The 15506-nt window shown below is 41.9% G+C and overlaps 1 protein-coding gene across 6 annotated transcripts in view; it reads left to right on the plus strand.

The window, feature by feature from the left end:
• The window catches only part of LOC105262860 (nucleolysin TIAR), a 268436-nt gene that overhangs the window by 210229 nt on the left and 42701 nt on the right, over positions 1-15506 (plus strand). For all 6 annotated transcript variants that reach the window (XM_011298744.1, XM_011298708.1, XM_011298699.1 and 3 more), the window contains one exon: positions 12559-12646. In XM_011298744.1, coding sequence (XP_011297046.1) covers positions 12559-12646 — 88 coding nt within the window. The remainder of the gene's footprint in view (positions 1-12558; positions 12647-15506) is intronic.

Genomic DNA, 15506 nt, shown 5'->3' on the forward strand with positions numbered 1-15506 from the left:
TCCACGAGACAATGGAAAAAATCAATTATTCGAAAATTCAACCTTGCCACCAAAATAATTTCCCAACGGGAAAATAAATTTATTGCGGTTGTAAAAATAAATTTAAACTAAAATCCCAAAGTTCTTTCCGGATTTTATAACCTTTTTTTATAACTCATTTTTTATTTTTATGGGCTTCCTCTCAATTGAAATAAAATTTGCTCTGTTGTAAAAAAAAATCCCGACTCCAAACTGACTGAAGTTATGGATTCGCTGTATTAAAATATATTTACTTTTTTTTTTAGCGGAATTTTTCACAACCAGCTTGTGACTGGACATCATTCGAGGCTGTTCAATCTGGCATAATAATATATATTTAATTCGCTCAAAGCGAAATCAAATTGAATAACAAATACTTGCAAAACACTTTTTCGATTTCCTCCATATCGGAAAATTTTTATTAAACCATTGGATTTTTTCATAAATGTTGAAGCAGAAGAATTAATTTTTGGCCGTTCGCTCAAGGACTGACTTTTGGCAAGAAAAGTCAATTTATCGAAAATTTTCGTTGCTTTCCTTTTTTCCGCTCTCCCCCAAAGGTCTGATTTATTGCTTTCGCGAGAAGCAACTGACTTTTTCCATTTTCACTGCTCACTCCCCCTTTGAGCGAGCTGATATCCCATACGGGTTGAATTTCTCCGAAATCAAAGGATACATTAATGAAAAAATTTGATTTCCCGAAAAATTTCACATTTTTCCCCCAAACGTCAAAGATCAAACATTTCCCCTAAAAATTGAACTAAATAAATTGAAACGGAATAAAAGGGATTATTGTCTTCCCCCATCTCTGAACCTCCCCGATTGCCAACAATACGCTATATATAACGTTCCCGCGAAATTCTAAATTCCATATTTTCCCCTCAATTGAATTCAGAGGCACACACCTGCAACGAATCAATTCGGCAAATTTCATCTTCCTCCGATTCAAAGAAAAAATGCGAAAACCAAAAACTCCCCCGTTGCCATTTTAATTCCTAACTTTTCCCATTGCCAACTAATTCTCTCGATTTTCCCCCAAACCCATGCGAATCCATCAATTTAAAACGCAGGCGGAAAGTGAGCGACGATGAAATCCCGGGATAGCACGAATAGGGTGTGTTGTATTCTGTTGTGAGAATGGACGGTAGCACTGAAGCTGGATGTAGAGAGCATTTTCGTTCATACCCAGTGCCGAAAGCACTGGAAGTTACGTATATGGAGCACTAGTGAGAAAGAGAGCGAAAAGAGGGGGTAGTAAAGGGAGAAAAAAAAAAAAGAACCGAGAGAGCACCAGTGCCGGAAGGGAGACCAAACGGGAGAGGTGGAGGAGGAGTACTCGTACACTATAGAATGCATTGAATCGCCCCGAAATAAAAACAGCCTTTTTGAATGTTTTATATACGTACGAAGCCACGCCAGCACGCGCCACAACTCTGCTTTTCAACCTAACTTTTTCCACAAACGGAACCACTATCGTACATTCACTCCATCCCTCTACCTCCTAACCCCTTTTCCCCTTTTTCTCCATCAGTTTTCCTTCTCGCGTATAATGCCTGTACACCCGAGCCCACAAGAGTGTTCAGCTTTCCCAAGCCGCCATACCAAAAGGTGTACCTGTACATCTCACCCCATTTTCTCCACCGCCATTGATTTCAACATTTTTTCCTCGTCCCGATTATCAACAATTTCATATCGTACAATTGTCGTCATATTACTTCACTCGTCAAGGCAAATATTCTTGATTCTAATATATTCGATTGTCAATGGGATATCGATTGAAAATTCATTTTATCGTAAGTTAATACCCGAGGTTGGAAAAAATGATGTCAAATAGAATATATCACTGTTTTAAAATTTTTCATGGCACAAATACCTGCACAAGCAATACGCTGCGTGATTACTAAATGCCGGTGTGAATTTTACTTCATTTTTTTTCTCGTGGGAAATACAAAATGTGAAAATGGCACTTCCTTCTCCTAGTGTGCATACCTTAGCGATGCGTGCCAACCCGAGGCGAAAGAGACACGAATTTAAGAGAAAGACTCTCCCACCCCAGACTCCCTTTGTTTTTCCGTTCTTTCATCGCACACCTCACCTCTCTTCTTCCTTTTTTACACTTTCTTCCACTTTTCTTTTCTCCCTTTTATATGCTCTCTCAAACCCCCGGTTACCTCTCGCAATTAACGACCTAACGAAGACTCTTACCGTCAATTATTTTCGTTGATGTTACTTACTCTTGGGTAACTCTCAATAGCTTTATATTTTATTATTCTTTTCATTCAACTACCGCCCGACAACGAGAAAAACAGACCTGTGTGTGTGTTCCATATCAAATGGCATATCCACTGTTACTTCAGTCAATTTTAATCTGTTATTCGAATATCTCATGCGAAAATTAACTTACGCGTAATTCTGCATCATCCAAAAAATTTCCAAAAAAAAATTTTTACACTCTATTTTAATCATATTGGGAACTCAAGTCCTGCGGTATTTTCACGCCGCAGAATCTCCTAAGAACAATTCAACCCAGTAATCACGGAATTACCATCGAATCAATTATGAAAGGCTGGCGCACCCCTGCGCCGAAAAAAATCCCGCAACCACCGCAATAACTCACGATTAAGCAAAAGTTGAGACCGCATTTCCTGTAGTTTTTCAATTTTATTTTTACCCCCAACTCATTCTTCCGAGACTCCGAGGCGCAGGAGGAGTCTTTGCACGCTGCTAATGATCTCGTACGTAACTATGGGTTGGCAGAACCCGCGGGAGGCGCGATACTGCGGGATTTCAAGCGATAACGAGTCCCGTCGGGCAACGGGGGAAAAATCACCGCTCAGTAAAAAAAAATAAAACCAAAGAGAAAAGAAAAAGAGGGTAGGGGGGCGGACGGGGGCAAGTCGAAAGAGCTACAATGGAGGTAGGTGAACGAGATAAAGTTGAACCAACGTGATCCACCATCGGGCTCCTCCAGGGAATAGGGTCGAACACTAGCCATGTAAGATGTTAAAGAAAGCCGACTAAATAAAGATAGATAGCACAGGCAAAACGTGCAAGGTATATGCCATAATCCTTGCGAAATTCTGCAAAAAACGTTACGATGAGAAGCAAGTGGCAAATTGTCGTAATTTCTTCCAGATAATAGTGTCTTTCAAATTGTTGATTGCACTCCATAGAATCTGATGTCATGAAATCTACTCAATAGGGCACTTTATATGGTTGTCTATCAAAATAACAAAAAATATTACAACTGAAAAAATTATTACTTAAAAATAATATAATGATATCATATTATCTCGAGGTGTAATATTTTTTTGGAATATTGTAAGGGACAATATTCTGCTTGAATAAAATAAAGATCGGTTACCCTTTATATTTAGAATTGATTTTGAACATTGCGCCAGCATTGCTACATCATCGAGCAGGCGATGAACAAAGGCGTTTCTCCCAATTTCGAACTCAATGGAAATAACATCCAATCCAATATCTGATGATTTATGAGTGATCGTGGAAAACGTGAAAAATGTTCATGTGTATACATACATACGGGCATAATCTAAAGCCATCGCAGCTGATTGGTTGAGCGGAAAATCAATCATCCCGATAGGAAATATAAAAAATTTTGAGTTTGTGGATTTCATTCGGGGGTGACAAATGCCGAAATTCGAGAAGTCGGAAAATAGACGGGAAAGATAAAAGAGAAAAGGGAGTCCCAGGTTTACTAACTACCGAAGGCTTTACTCCGGGCGTCCGAGGTCGAGCCAAAATTCATTGTACACCCTCTGCAACCCCCTCAACCGCACCACTGCCGGTCACGCCTCGACGTCGCCGTTGGACGCGCACCGGGTGGGGGGGTGGTGGATGGGGGGGGTCTGGTGGTTAGTTTTCGGATCCAAGAGGATAATAGTAATTCGTTTGAGTTTCGGTTCTCGTGCGCGAGAGAAGCCCTCGCTTCCTAAATCATCAGATAATTACTTTGGTAATTAATTACAACTCTGTTGGCCCGTGAAGGTATAGCTTTCGTACAACAGTTGAAAGCGCGGAAGTCCCCCAACCCCCCTATCCCCGCACCCTAGCCGACGAGCGGGATGTTTTCGGGTTGACACGTCGCGTATTCCAGTGGTTCATACTGAGAGGAAAATTAATTTTTCGCAAGTACATGAATTGGTGTCTCAGCCATAAGAAGTTCATCATAACTCCGAAAGCCAATTATATTATGAATTTATGAGAAATATTAATATTGTGGGAGAAACCTTAATTTTCCACTCATTATTTAATTGCAGTGCTTATTAATTACCCAACCAACGATCTTTCCTCCTGCTGTGCCATGTAAATTTTTCCTTTAAATTTCACCGATTGCACCTCTCGAAATGAGGAGAGTTAATGGAAGTGTCATCAACTCGACAAACCATCAATTATTATTTCCATTAGAAATCACTCGACTCGCCCTCGGTGGGCGACCAATCTTGACGCTTCCTTACTTCCGGGTCCATTCAATCTTCCCCACGACAGTCGCGGCTGTTGGCATCCATCGATTTTTCAACATGTGAAAAAGCACAAGGAGGTTATGCTGGCAGGCATGATGATGCTGAATAAAGCCTACGTGAAACTCCGTGCCTAGCAATTATTCGCGGCAAGGATATGCTCCCCCTCGTTCACGATGTATGGATGGTGGTATAGGAGAGAGAGGATGAGGTGAAGGAGAAGACGAGAGGAGCTCTGATGCTAAGTTTGACAAGCTCTACACGGCTCGCTCCTGATCAATGCAAGCGATCCGTCTTGTCGCGAAAACCCCAACACGACGAGTCTCCCGCCCCCTCGATATCTCACGCTCCTACAACGTACCTCTGCCAAGAATAGGTGGAATCGCTATAGACATATCGCCTAGTAGTTTGCCCCATGCTGGTTAAATAGCTTAGTGAAAAAACGATGAAAAAAAAAAGAGAAAGATTTTAATCATTAATATTCCATTCCCCCCATTCATCCCCGACATTATTAAATAATGTAATTAATTAAACTGTCTCCAGTGGTGCTGATTAGAGGAAAAAGGAAGAGGCGATAGTATTATTCCGAGTATTAGCACCTTTTTTCACTGGAAATATTCGGATTGTATTCTATCGGCGATAATTTTTCATCCCCTGTCGCCTGCTAATACCCCGGTACATAGTAATCATCACTCTCAAATTATTAATCACGTGACAGATTAATTCGAGGCTGCTTTGTTCGTGGCGGTGGGCGACGGAGCGTGTACAACCACCCAGAAACGTTAGATTCTCAAGTTTTTGTGAGTTCCCCCGTTACGCGCCATTCTCCCCCAATGGGAGGCATTAAGATAATGAGCGATTAATCACTTACCGAGGCGTGTTAATGGACAAATACACGGGTCCCCTTCACCGCAAAACCCACCGTCCTGATCCCAAAAGATAATAAACAAGGGGGAGATAAAAATTAACTGAGAACACTGGGCCACGGGAATTCATTAACTGATGAGAATCGAGTTGAATGCCGTATGAAAACGATTGCGAATCAAATGCAAACATTTTGATTGTTGGGAATTATACAATTGTAGAGGTTGTACTTGGCTGTGACCTATAGCACCAGTGGTAAATGCACACACCCCCGGTGTTATTGAGATTCACACGGGCGTATCAACAGTCGAGATCCAACCCTGAGAATTCAACTGTGAGTTATGTACGTGGATACACTCATACATAAATTGTACATGTGTGCAACAACAGCTCGCCATGGACACTCTATTTTCCAAAGCTCCTTTTCCAACCCCCTGGTCTTTCCCCTCATCCCTTTAATCGTCGGCTAGCAAAGGCATCTCTACCCACCGATCAGCAAAGTTGCACACACTAAAACGTTTCAAGTAACCCCCTTTAGCACCCTGAGGAGGGATTCGACTCTCGAGCCAAACTCTCGGGGTCAAGCGGCGGTCGATAGTCGACACTTTGGATCCAGAAACCGGCCAAACATTTACCGCGTTACGGATATTATCGTTTTATCGGGCTAATGAAGAGAATTTCATGTTAGGAATTTTAAATCATTCGGCAATGTGCGGGCAAATGGGAGTGTGATTTATATTATAAAATGTAATAGGTACATTGTATACACTGCATTATCATCAATTCGGCATTTCAATTTTCATTCGTGATTTTGAAAGAAAAAATTCGGCGTTTGTAATGATTCAAAGGTGTCGCTCGTTCTCAAGACGAAAAACGCAAGAGTTCAACAATATTATTAACCGCTACATCGAAGGATGTAAATAATTGAGAACAATCAGTGTATGTGAAAGTTTCGTGAGGAATTGAAAACGGAAGCGCATCCCACGTAATCATGCCTTCGAAACTTTCCAAGAACAATGAAGGTGGACTAATTTTGAGTTGTAACTAGTAGCTTTGATGAAGTGAAGTCTTCATGGAATCTTTAAGAGAATTTTCAATAATCAGACAGTGACAAAATTTCTGTGAAATATTTCACTCACGAATCAATTATTCAAATATTCAAGTAATTATCGATTGTCCAATCCATACAACACAGAAAATCCTTATAAATGTTAATCAATCCCCCAATAATTCCTCTAAATTTTCAATCTCTAAAAAATTGAATTAACTCAGTTAATTAAGGATGTGCCAGAAAATGAAAGCCTTGATGTTCATTAAATTCTTTTCAAGAATGAAAAGGACAGTCCCAGAATTCTCTGGAATTTTTCCACGGTGTTGATGAAAGCTAAACCGTAAATAACATGAGTCACAGCTTCGTGGTAATAGTTTGATTATTGTGGGTTGTTCGACGTTAATCCAATGTGGGTAATGTTAAACTGGGGAATTGCCCAAAGATTCAAACACTGAGGGCAACGAGGAGGCAGGGGGATGATGGAAGTACGTGCGTATCGGCGTATCCATAATGCGACGAGCTTAACGTTGCGCGTGTTATAGAGGGACGGGGTTGCCTGTATACGTTAACGTTGGTGGGTTAGGACGACGGGGTGGGCAGATTGAGGCTTAGGGCGACGGCAAACAGCATCAATTTGGCATGGCGCCACCACGTACACTGATGGATACACGACTGGTACATCCAGACAGAGAGAGAGAGAGAGAGAGAGAGAGAGAGAGAGAGAGAGAGAGAGTGAGCTGCACATGCATACGTTATTGCCCCAACACACAGGCACATACGGCGATGTACACAATCACCAGATGGATAAACTGAGGACGATTTGAACAAGCCCGCTTGCGCATCAAATGGCTTTAAATAATTTTCCGAGGGGGTAATCAATTTTTTTTAATGAGCTGCAAGTTCAGTGGTGCTGGATTAACTCACGGGAGATGAATGCAATATTATGACCGAGGTGAATCAAATAATCAGGCTGATCCAAATTCTAAAAGGCATCCTCATATTAATCATGCACGAAAGCCCAGCATATCGATCACTGGCTCGAGTTTAAGTGGAGAATCCCCTCCGGGAGGATTAAGATCCTCCGAAAGCTCCACCTAAATCTCACAAATCTTTTTATATTCCATCAACATCAACTCCTGCTAAATGGTTTTCTGATTCACTCCGTGTGCAGTGTTATTTCGAAGCGCCCTTTGAATTTATAACGATCACTCGGTATCGTCTCGATGGTCCCATTACACCGCTCTCATTCTCCAGACGGAATACCGAGACAGGTTATTTCGAGTTGTCAAACATTTTACTCGACTCCGCGACATTACTCCCTCGCAATTAAACAAATCGCCGATTTTCTGTGAATCCCTCGTGAAGCGATACTCGATCGCACTTTCTAGATGAAGAGTCAAGTGCCCTCTTGGAAAACGGATATTTCCGGTCACTGGTTTATTTCGACAACAAACCAAGGATAACCCGTGAAATATGTATATTAACTTGGAAGATGGGAGGTCTCACTGTCTTAGAATGATACATCGAAGCCCCTGCACTCCATACCTGATATACGCGAGGGGTTGGGATAACCATATCGCAGTTGGAGTTCACAGATACGCGTCCTCTACAGAGCCAGTGGACAAAATCCCCCTCCCGCCAGTAGTCGAAACTCGGCGTCGACCAATATGTCGGTCATCCCCTAAATCACAGCGATTTACGAGCCCACGGCCGCATCGACGCTCTACCCCCGCGTATGCTTTCCCATCGAAGTTATCCCCCAGCCCCTCAACCTGTCATCGCTCGCACGAATGCACACAGAACGCACAAAAGCTGCCAAACAAAATGTCCACTGGTAGAAAATAGCATTCACCCCACCACCAGCATGATGCCCATAATATTTAAATAGCCCACCATAGACCAGATAATTCATCGCGTATTGAAAACGGGATTCATCCCGTTGAATTTAGTAATGACAAGAAGAAAAATAAAGCTCCTGGTATCAGCTGACGCTCGAGGTTGAGCTAACAAAGGATAAAGAAGGTTTGTTTTATCTTCGTAAATCAACTTTACACGGGTATGTCTTTCGAAATTGAAGCAATCCTCGAGGTATACGAGCCAAACCCTAGGGCAATGTCGCACCGTCCCAATAAAGGAGTAGAGAGGATGAGGACTCATTCCTCCGGTTGCCTCGGCTGCGCCTCCCGCATCCTCTTTCACTACTTCACTCCTTCACTCGTTCACTCTCCTTTTTCCTCACGGCGCGTTCAACTTTGTCCGTGGGTAGATCGTTGGCATTGTCGAAAATTCAATAGAACTCTTCATTTCGACTTGTTCCATTTTCCCCCGTTCCGGTTGCCAGCCTCTCCACCATATGTATATAGACGTTATTCTTCTCTCGTCGATCTTCCTAACGTCTGGCAATCTCGATCTTTGCACGATTCTTTCATTAATCTACCATTGAACGGTGCGGTATGTTCGGGCACGGTTGGTGTATATCTAGTGTAGTTTGATGATGCCAGAGGTAGAGGGTGAATATGAGAATATCATTCGGACGATACGCGATGCAGGGGTAAAGGATGGAAAACCTGTCGGATAGAATGCATTCACATGCAGAGAGTGACCACTAGTGTATACCTTTATTACCGCTGTTATTCCCTTTCACCTCTGTTGTCCGTCCACTCTGGGGACTCCCCATCTCCCTCCCATTTCCTCCACCTCTGTTGTCGTAATGTTAATAAACATGACGATGGTAACGGTGATGACGATAATAGCCCCCGTGGTTTCAGCCGTTTCACAAGCAAAATAATTGCCACCATTTCTGACGTTTCAACCGCGATAATAAACGGTGCACTATGTTATTCGTGGTCACCCTGGTGAGCATTTGGTGTGGTAGGACCATTGCAACGAGGCTTAAATTTTCAACGTTGAGGACTGGGTAAAAGGGAGAGACTGCAACAATGAATCCGTCGAGCTGGCGTTTGTCTCTTTGGGACCGCTCAGAGTAGCCTCTGCAACCCCCTCACGATTTTCAACCAGTTCACCACTGCCAACTGCCGAGAGAGTGAGGATCGATCCACAAAACTCTTTTTTTCCCAATTCCCAGAGAAATTTTAACATTGAGAGTCCAATACTAGCGAGATGGGGATTAGCCGCTCCCTCGAGGCCATTCCCAACAATGGGCATAGCCGCAATCGTGAAATAAATTCGTACCAGAGACTATCGCCACGCAGTACTCAAACCTGTGCCCTCTTTCTCCCTCTCTCTCTCCGTCGTCCATTTGGTTGGGTGAGAATAGAGAGTAGGGTTGAAAAAAAAAAACTCCCTGTATCTTCCGGCATTCGTTTCTGTCTCCACCCTTCGACCCTTTCACAGTTCGAAAAACGTTTAAATTTTCTTCTCCCAGGCAATGGCACTCGGTAGAAATCTATGCCAACTTTTTCAATCCGATTCCACCCTGATTTATGCCTCAAAACAGGAGGGAGAGGGAAATGCAGGCTGAGGTAAAAAAAAATAGGGAGGAGCATCTCTTGGCAGTTATATGTCGTGGAATGAAGTGACGTATCGGAGGATTGCTGTAGGCCAGTGGTGATGCAGTAGTCCAGGTGGTGGAAAGCACAGGGGTCGAACTAATTCGCGGAAATGGACGACCATGTGCGTCTACCAGAACCTATCCCCCTGGCCTCACCCCTCCGGTGGATAAACCATCAAACCGATTGTAATCGGAGCAACGTCCGTACATCTCGGGAGTTCCGGCAGCCCCGGGCATATCTCTACGTACCTCCAACTAACTGACAAAGGTGGAGTTGATAAAGGAGATGGCGTACAAGTGCCTCAAGGGCTGGTGGAATCGACGAGTCATCATAGAGAGGCCAATGGGAATGGGCGACTGCACCGCAATTCGATTTTCTCTACATATCATTGGAGTAACATATGACTGTCAAAGAGACTGGACCTTTCTCTCTTGATACCATTGGTCGATGGAAAATGAGGAGAATGAGATATATTCTGTAATGAACAATCGTATTTCCCCCGATAAAAACTGAATCGACTCGAGAGGACGATGCGCTGTCACTCGTACCCCAGGGGTATTCTTATGAAAATCCAAGCGGAAGCATCTGAGTGGTGGAGTTTCGATGGAGATGCTCTCTAAATTATACGTTGGTATAAATCATTGAACGTGCACAGTAGTAGAGAGATCGGATCTCGCTGCGTGCTTGGACAAACGTGAGGCCTAGTCCGGGTGAAGTGGGTGGTATTGTAATGCAAATGGACGATGTGACAGATATATCCCGGTCGCTGGGCATCATACTCCATTTTGACTCGTTCCAGACTCATTCCACTGATATGCTTGTGCTCGTGCTTGCAAGGGGAAAAAGACCTGAATACTGTTGCTTTCAAGGTACTCTTCAGTGACGGATAGTTTCCCTCGGGTCATTCTTGAATTTGCTTTATGTTTCTTTGATGTCTTACTACTCGATCTTTACTTAACAGGCCAGTCCAATTGCAGATGAACTCTGGCTCATACTCTCTCTCGTTCTTTATAATTCTGAAATGTCGGGAAACAGTAAAAAATTGAACGTTTATTTTTTTTTTAATTAACATTCTGATTGTGTTGAGATGATATTCATCAAAATTTATTATAACCAGAACGTTCCATCTAGTACTTCGCGTATAATTTGATAAAATTTCCAGTGATATCCTGTCAATATTTCTTCACGTGAATTTCGCGTTTCGTCTTCATGGCTTTGACACATGACATTTTCATGAACATTTTGGCAGAAAATGAAGATGAGGATTCGGGGTAAGCAGCTCGCCTAAAATATCCTTCACCCGGTCGTGTCATTAATTTCTGATAGACCTCTCTCTATGTATTAGGCATTCATAAATATTTAACAACAAAGGAGATTTAGTTCAATTATTTTCACCATTGGTAGCGGCGTATGTAGCACACAATGCGGTTCGGGTCCCCGGGTACAGGTGTTATGGCCATATGAGGCTTTATGCCGATGGAAAGACAAACAAAGTCTTGAATAAATATGCACTGTGCGTAGAGAAAACCGAGAGCCCAACGGTTATACGCTTCTCTTGGTACTGGTATATTCGTAGTGGTCCATTCTAACAGGGCGATGCTAAATTAACGGTTGCAATTTTAATGGGGCCGTTGAAAGGGACGCTGGTCCTTACTTCACTCCCACCCTTTATATCCCCAAGTTTCACCCTCGTTGTACTCCTCCACCCCTCGCTATACCACTTGCAAGCCCACACATACATTAACCAACGATCTACTCCGACTTTCACGTACATCCTGCCGGAATATCTCGCCAAAAGCTCTCAAGATTATATGCAAACTCCCAAATCCCACCCGACACAATTGAAATTAATTTTATTGTTAAGTTGTTGCGACTATTGATCATTGTTTTCCACTGTTGAGCACGAGAATTTCACCCAGATTCCTGTGGAATTCACTTTTCAGTGATAAAACTTCTGGTTTTAGTCTGGTCGCTGGGTCTTAAAGGATTGGATTAACTTTCGATTCAATCTAGACAATTCCACCGTCGTCGGGTTGCATTACACATTGTTCTGAGAGGATAATTGTTTATAATAATTCTGGTATTAATTCTGGTTTATAATAATTCTTTAAACATTGCAAACATTTATTTGAGTTTTCAATGAGGAGCAAAACATTTCCTAAAAATGGATAATTGAGAGAGCTGAAAACAAATTGGATGCGTACTGAGTGAAGGATCTATTTATTATTATTATCGGATTCTGTTCAATGTTCAACATTCGGAAGTCCATTTATTAACAATGCGAGCAATACATTGGAAAATTTACGTAAAATACGATAACAAGATATCCCAAAATCAATTAATAGTCTAATTAAATATATGTTTTATAATGGTTCTCTAGTTTCATGGAATGATGACCATTAAACAATTAATTAACAGCGATTCATGTTCGAGACATGGTCGAACCAGTAACCGATAATTAAAATCGCTTTTGAATAACAAACCATTCATTTTATCATTGTATGTTATAAACGCAGAGAGAAGAGAAATATTTCGCCGCAATTTGATAATATTAATATTTATATTATTTTTTTCCTGATTCTAGAAAACTGTTGAATGATGTGATTTTTAATGAGTAATTGTCTCATTGCAGAACACTATCACATATTCGTTGGTGACTTGAGTCCAGAAATCGAGACACAAACGCTGAGAGAAGCCTTCGCACCGTTCGGTGAAATCTCGTAAGTCTCCCTTTATATTTTCAATTGTCTTAATTTCCATAAGCATCTAACAGGGAAAAGGTGGATGAATGAAATGGCAGCGTTGGTCTCACCGAGCAATATTTCACCGGTGTGAGCTCATGCCGTCGCCTCATTCACTTTTATTCATTCCTCCGAGTGAAAAGACGTGCGAGAGGAATGGCTTAACGAGAAGCACCGCTGTCGAAGGGTACGGGCCAAGGACTCCTATCTACACTCAAATGTATATAGGTACATGACGAAAAAGGGAGATGAAAATACGAGGGTGCAGACCAACATCTAGCGACGAGAAATAAAGACTCTGTACGGGGAAAAATCGATTTTCAACTCCGGACGGCTACTGTTATAAGGAGAAAAAAGACCTCATGAAAAATTGCCAGTGGGTTTTCTTTCAGTTTTTTTTTTTCACGCTACTTTCATTTTGAAACCGTATGTTACCGCTTCCCACCTTTTTCAAGAAAAATCTTCTGGTCAGCGGTGAAAAGAAAACACTTTGATCGTGGATAAACAACAGTTGAGGACAGACGGAAATGAGATTTGTCAGTGCTTTTTCCGTTAATAATCGGGATAGAGGCATGTGGACTCTGCTGAATCGAGCTTTATTTTGAGACTTGTCCACTCAAATTGAGGAGTTTCACAGTTTCAATTTGAGACCTGACAAACTTGATTCGACTTTGCGACTCGACTTAAATTACAGTAGATTTCCGGTATGGTGGCGTGCATGGGGCTGTAGGGGAAGAGAGTTCGGAGAAATCGGCAATATGCAACTATTCCCTCCACATGCTCGTTCCAATTTTTTCGTAGCAAATTCGAATGCGGGAGAAATTCATTTTTCAGCTTCATTTTGTCCGGTTGCTGTGGTTTTTCTTACCGAACGTCGAATAGGAAAACCGAAAGATACGCGAAACAGAAATTGAGGATAATGCAGACTTTTTGAGCAGACTTACGAATTTTTAATCAATTTGAAATAATTTCCGAATCCCAGTCTTAGAAAGTTTGATTGACAAAAAGTCTTGAGACTTATGAATGTCCGAAGTCAAGAATTTTTGACCCACAATGAGACTTCCAATTCTCAAGTAAGGACTAAAAAAAAATCTCCTGTTAACACATTTCGAATGTTAAAATAAGCTGACTTTTTCAATATACACAAAAGTCTCATCTTCGTGAATAGTTTGACAGTGACCGTTGCCGTTGTATTTCGAAGAGGATCTCCTTAAAATTTAATCTCCCCTCGTTTACCTAGTTGAAGTAAGAACTTTAATAAATAAACTTTCCCAGGAAAATGTTGCAAAAGTGCATGCATTTTTTAAACTTTGGAATAACCAACGGATTATTATTTCCGAACACCTCAATTAGTGTAGAAATGATTAAAACTTTCTCCCAGATTTAAAGTATTCAGATAGTTAAAGTACATACGCCACCGGGAAATGGGAATTCTAACAGTAACCTATTCTCTTAGGTTGTTGATAAATTTTAAATAAACCCCTACACTGACATCATTCCTCTTTTCTTTGAAGTGTCACGACGATTACCTCTGCTTACCGAGTGGATGAGGGCTCACTCAAGAAAACGGGAAGGAATCACGCAGAAAAGTTGACAGTCACCGAAAAGTTTCAACGCTTCACAGAAAACCAAGTGCTCGATTAGTTTGCAAACGACTATAACTTTTTCCCTCTCCCTTCCCTTGAGATCTTTATCTGTATAAAAGTATGGGCAACTTTTGCGGAAAAAGATGAAAAAAAAACCAGTGGAAACGGAATGGAAGTACCGCTCGTCCGATTGTAATGTTCAGACGTAATAATTCAGTCGCGGCGCCGCATCCCGGGGATCTTCACCATTTTCTGATTTTCTCATGTGTCCCATCATTTGATCCTCGATTCGTGGTTGTTCTCTTTTCAATTGAACGGTTCATTTCATAAAAGTAAAACGCCGAAAGAAAAGTTTCCATTTTCCCAAACTACTGCCTAGTTTATAGGGGTTCACAGTCATTATAAAATTAAGGGATTTTAACTCTTGATTTGCATGGAATATTCGAGGAAACTTTTCTGATTTCATCCAAATTCAGGAGTTTTATCCCTCATTTTTAAGGATTACTCTATTTTTAATTGAGGAGTAGCTACGGTAAATAATTGAGTCACTTAGTTATGCGCTGTTAGAAATTTGTTCAACCCCCAGCAACGGTTGCAACTGAATTCTCAATGTTGCGGAGTTTAATTCAGTTTAAGATCACATCATGAAAGGTCTCATTCATCTTGAAAATTAAATACCATTGAGTTTCCCATTACAGAATGATTAAGCCTTCGATTCTCCGCCCACCAAAAAGAGAGCCTTCGAAATCAGATTTTCCCGCTAGTCCCAATCACTTCCCCAATTCTCCCGTCAATTATCGTGATGTGTACTTCGGTGGGGTGAAAAAAAATTCGACAGAGCACGGAAAAATATCCCGGAAAAGTCGGATTTCAGGTGATTGGCTGGTGGAAACCTTATACTGGTGTAGTCACTGTCATGTACCTCGGCAGTGTTCGCCTACGAGAACTCCAGTGCACTTGGGCTTGAGACGTTGTCAGGGCTTAAATCTTACCCTCACCGGTGGCCCTCCACCCGGGCTGAGGCAAAACCCAAGGCATCTATATAACGATATCCCAGAACTCGGTTGCCCCCGTTGAGAGACCGCCTCTCGACAAACTGACCCCGTAAACTTAACCCAGCCACCCTCACTAAAACCCCGCTTGAGCCTCATCCCCTTTTCCGCTCCCGTCCACTCCCCCCCAGCAAATAGCCCAAGAGAATTCGGTCCAACGAAGCTGTGACATAGTTATGACCGCCTTTAACCTGTATATAT

Source organism: Fopius arisanus, unplaced genomic scaffold (genome assembly GCF_000806365.1).
Source record: "Fopius arisanus strain USDA-PBARC FA_bdor unplaced genomic scaffold, ASM80636v1 scaffold00001, whole genome shotgun sequence".
Classification (NCBI taxonomy): Eukaryota; Metazoa; Arthropoda; class Insecta; order Hymenoptera; family Braconidae; genus Fopius; species Fopius arisanus.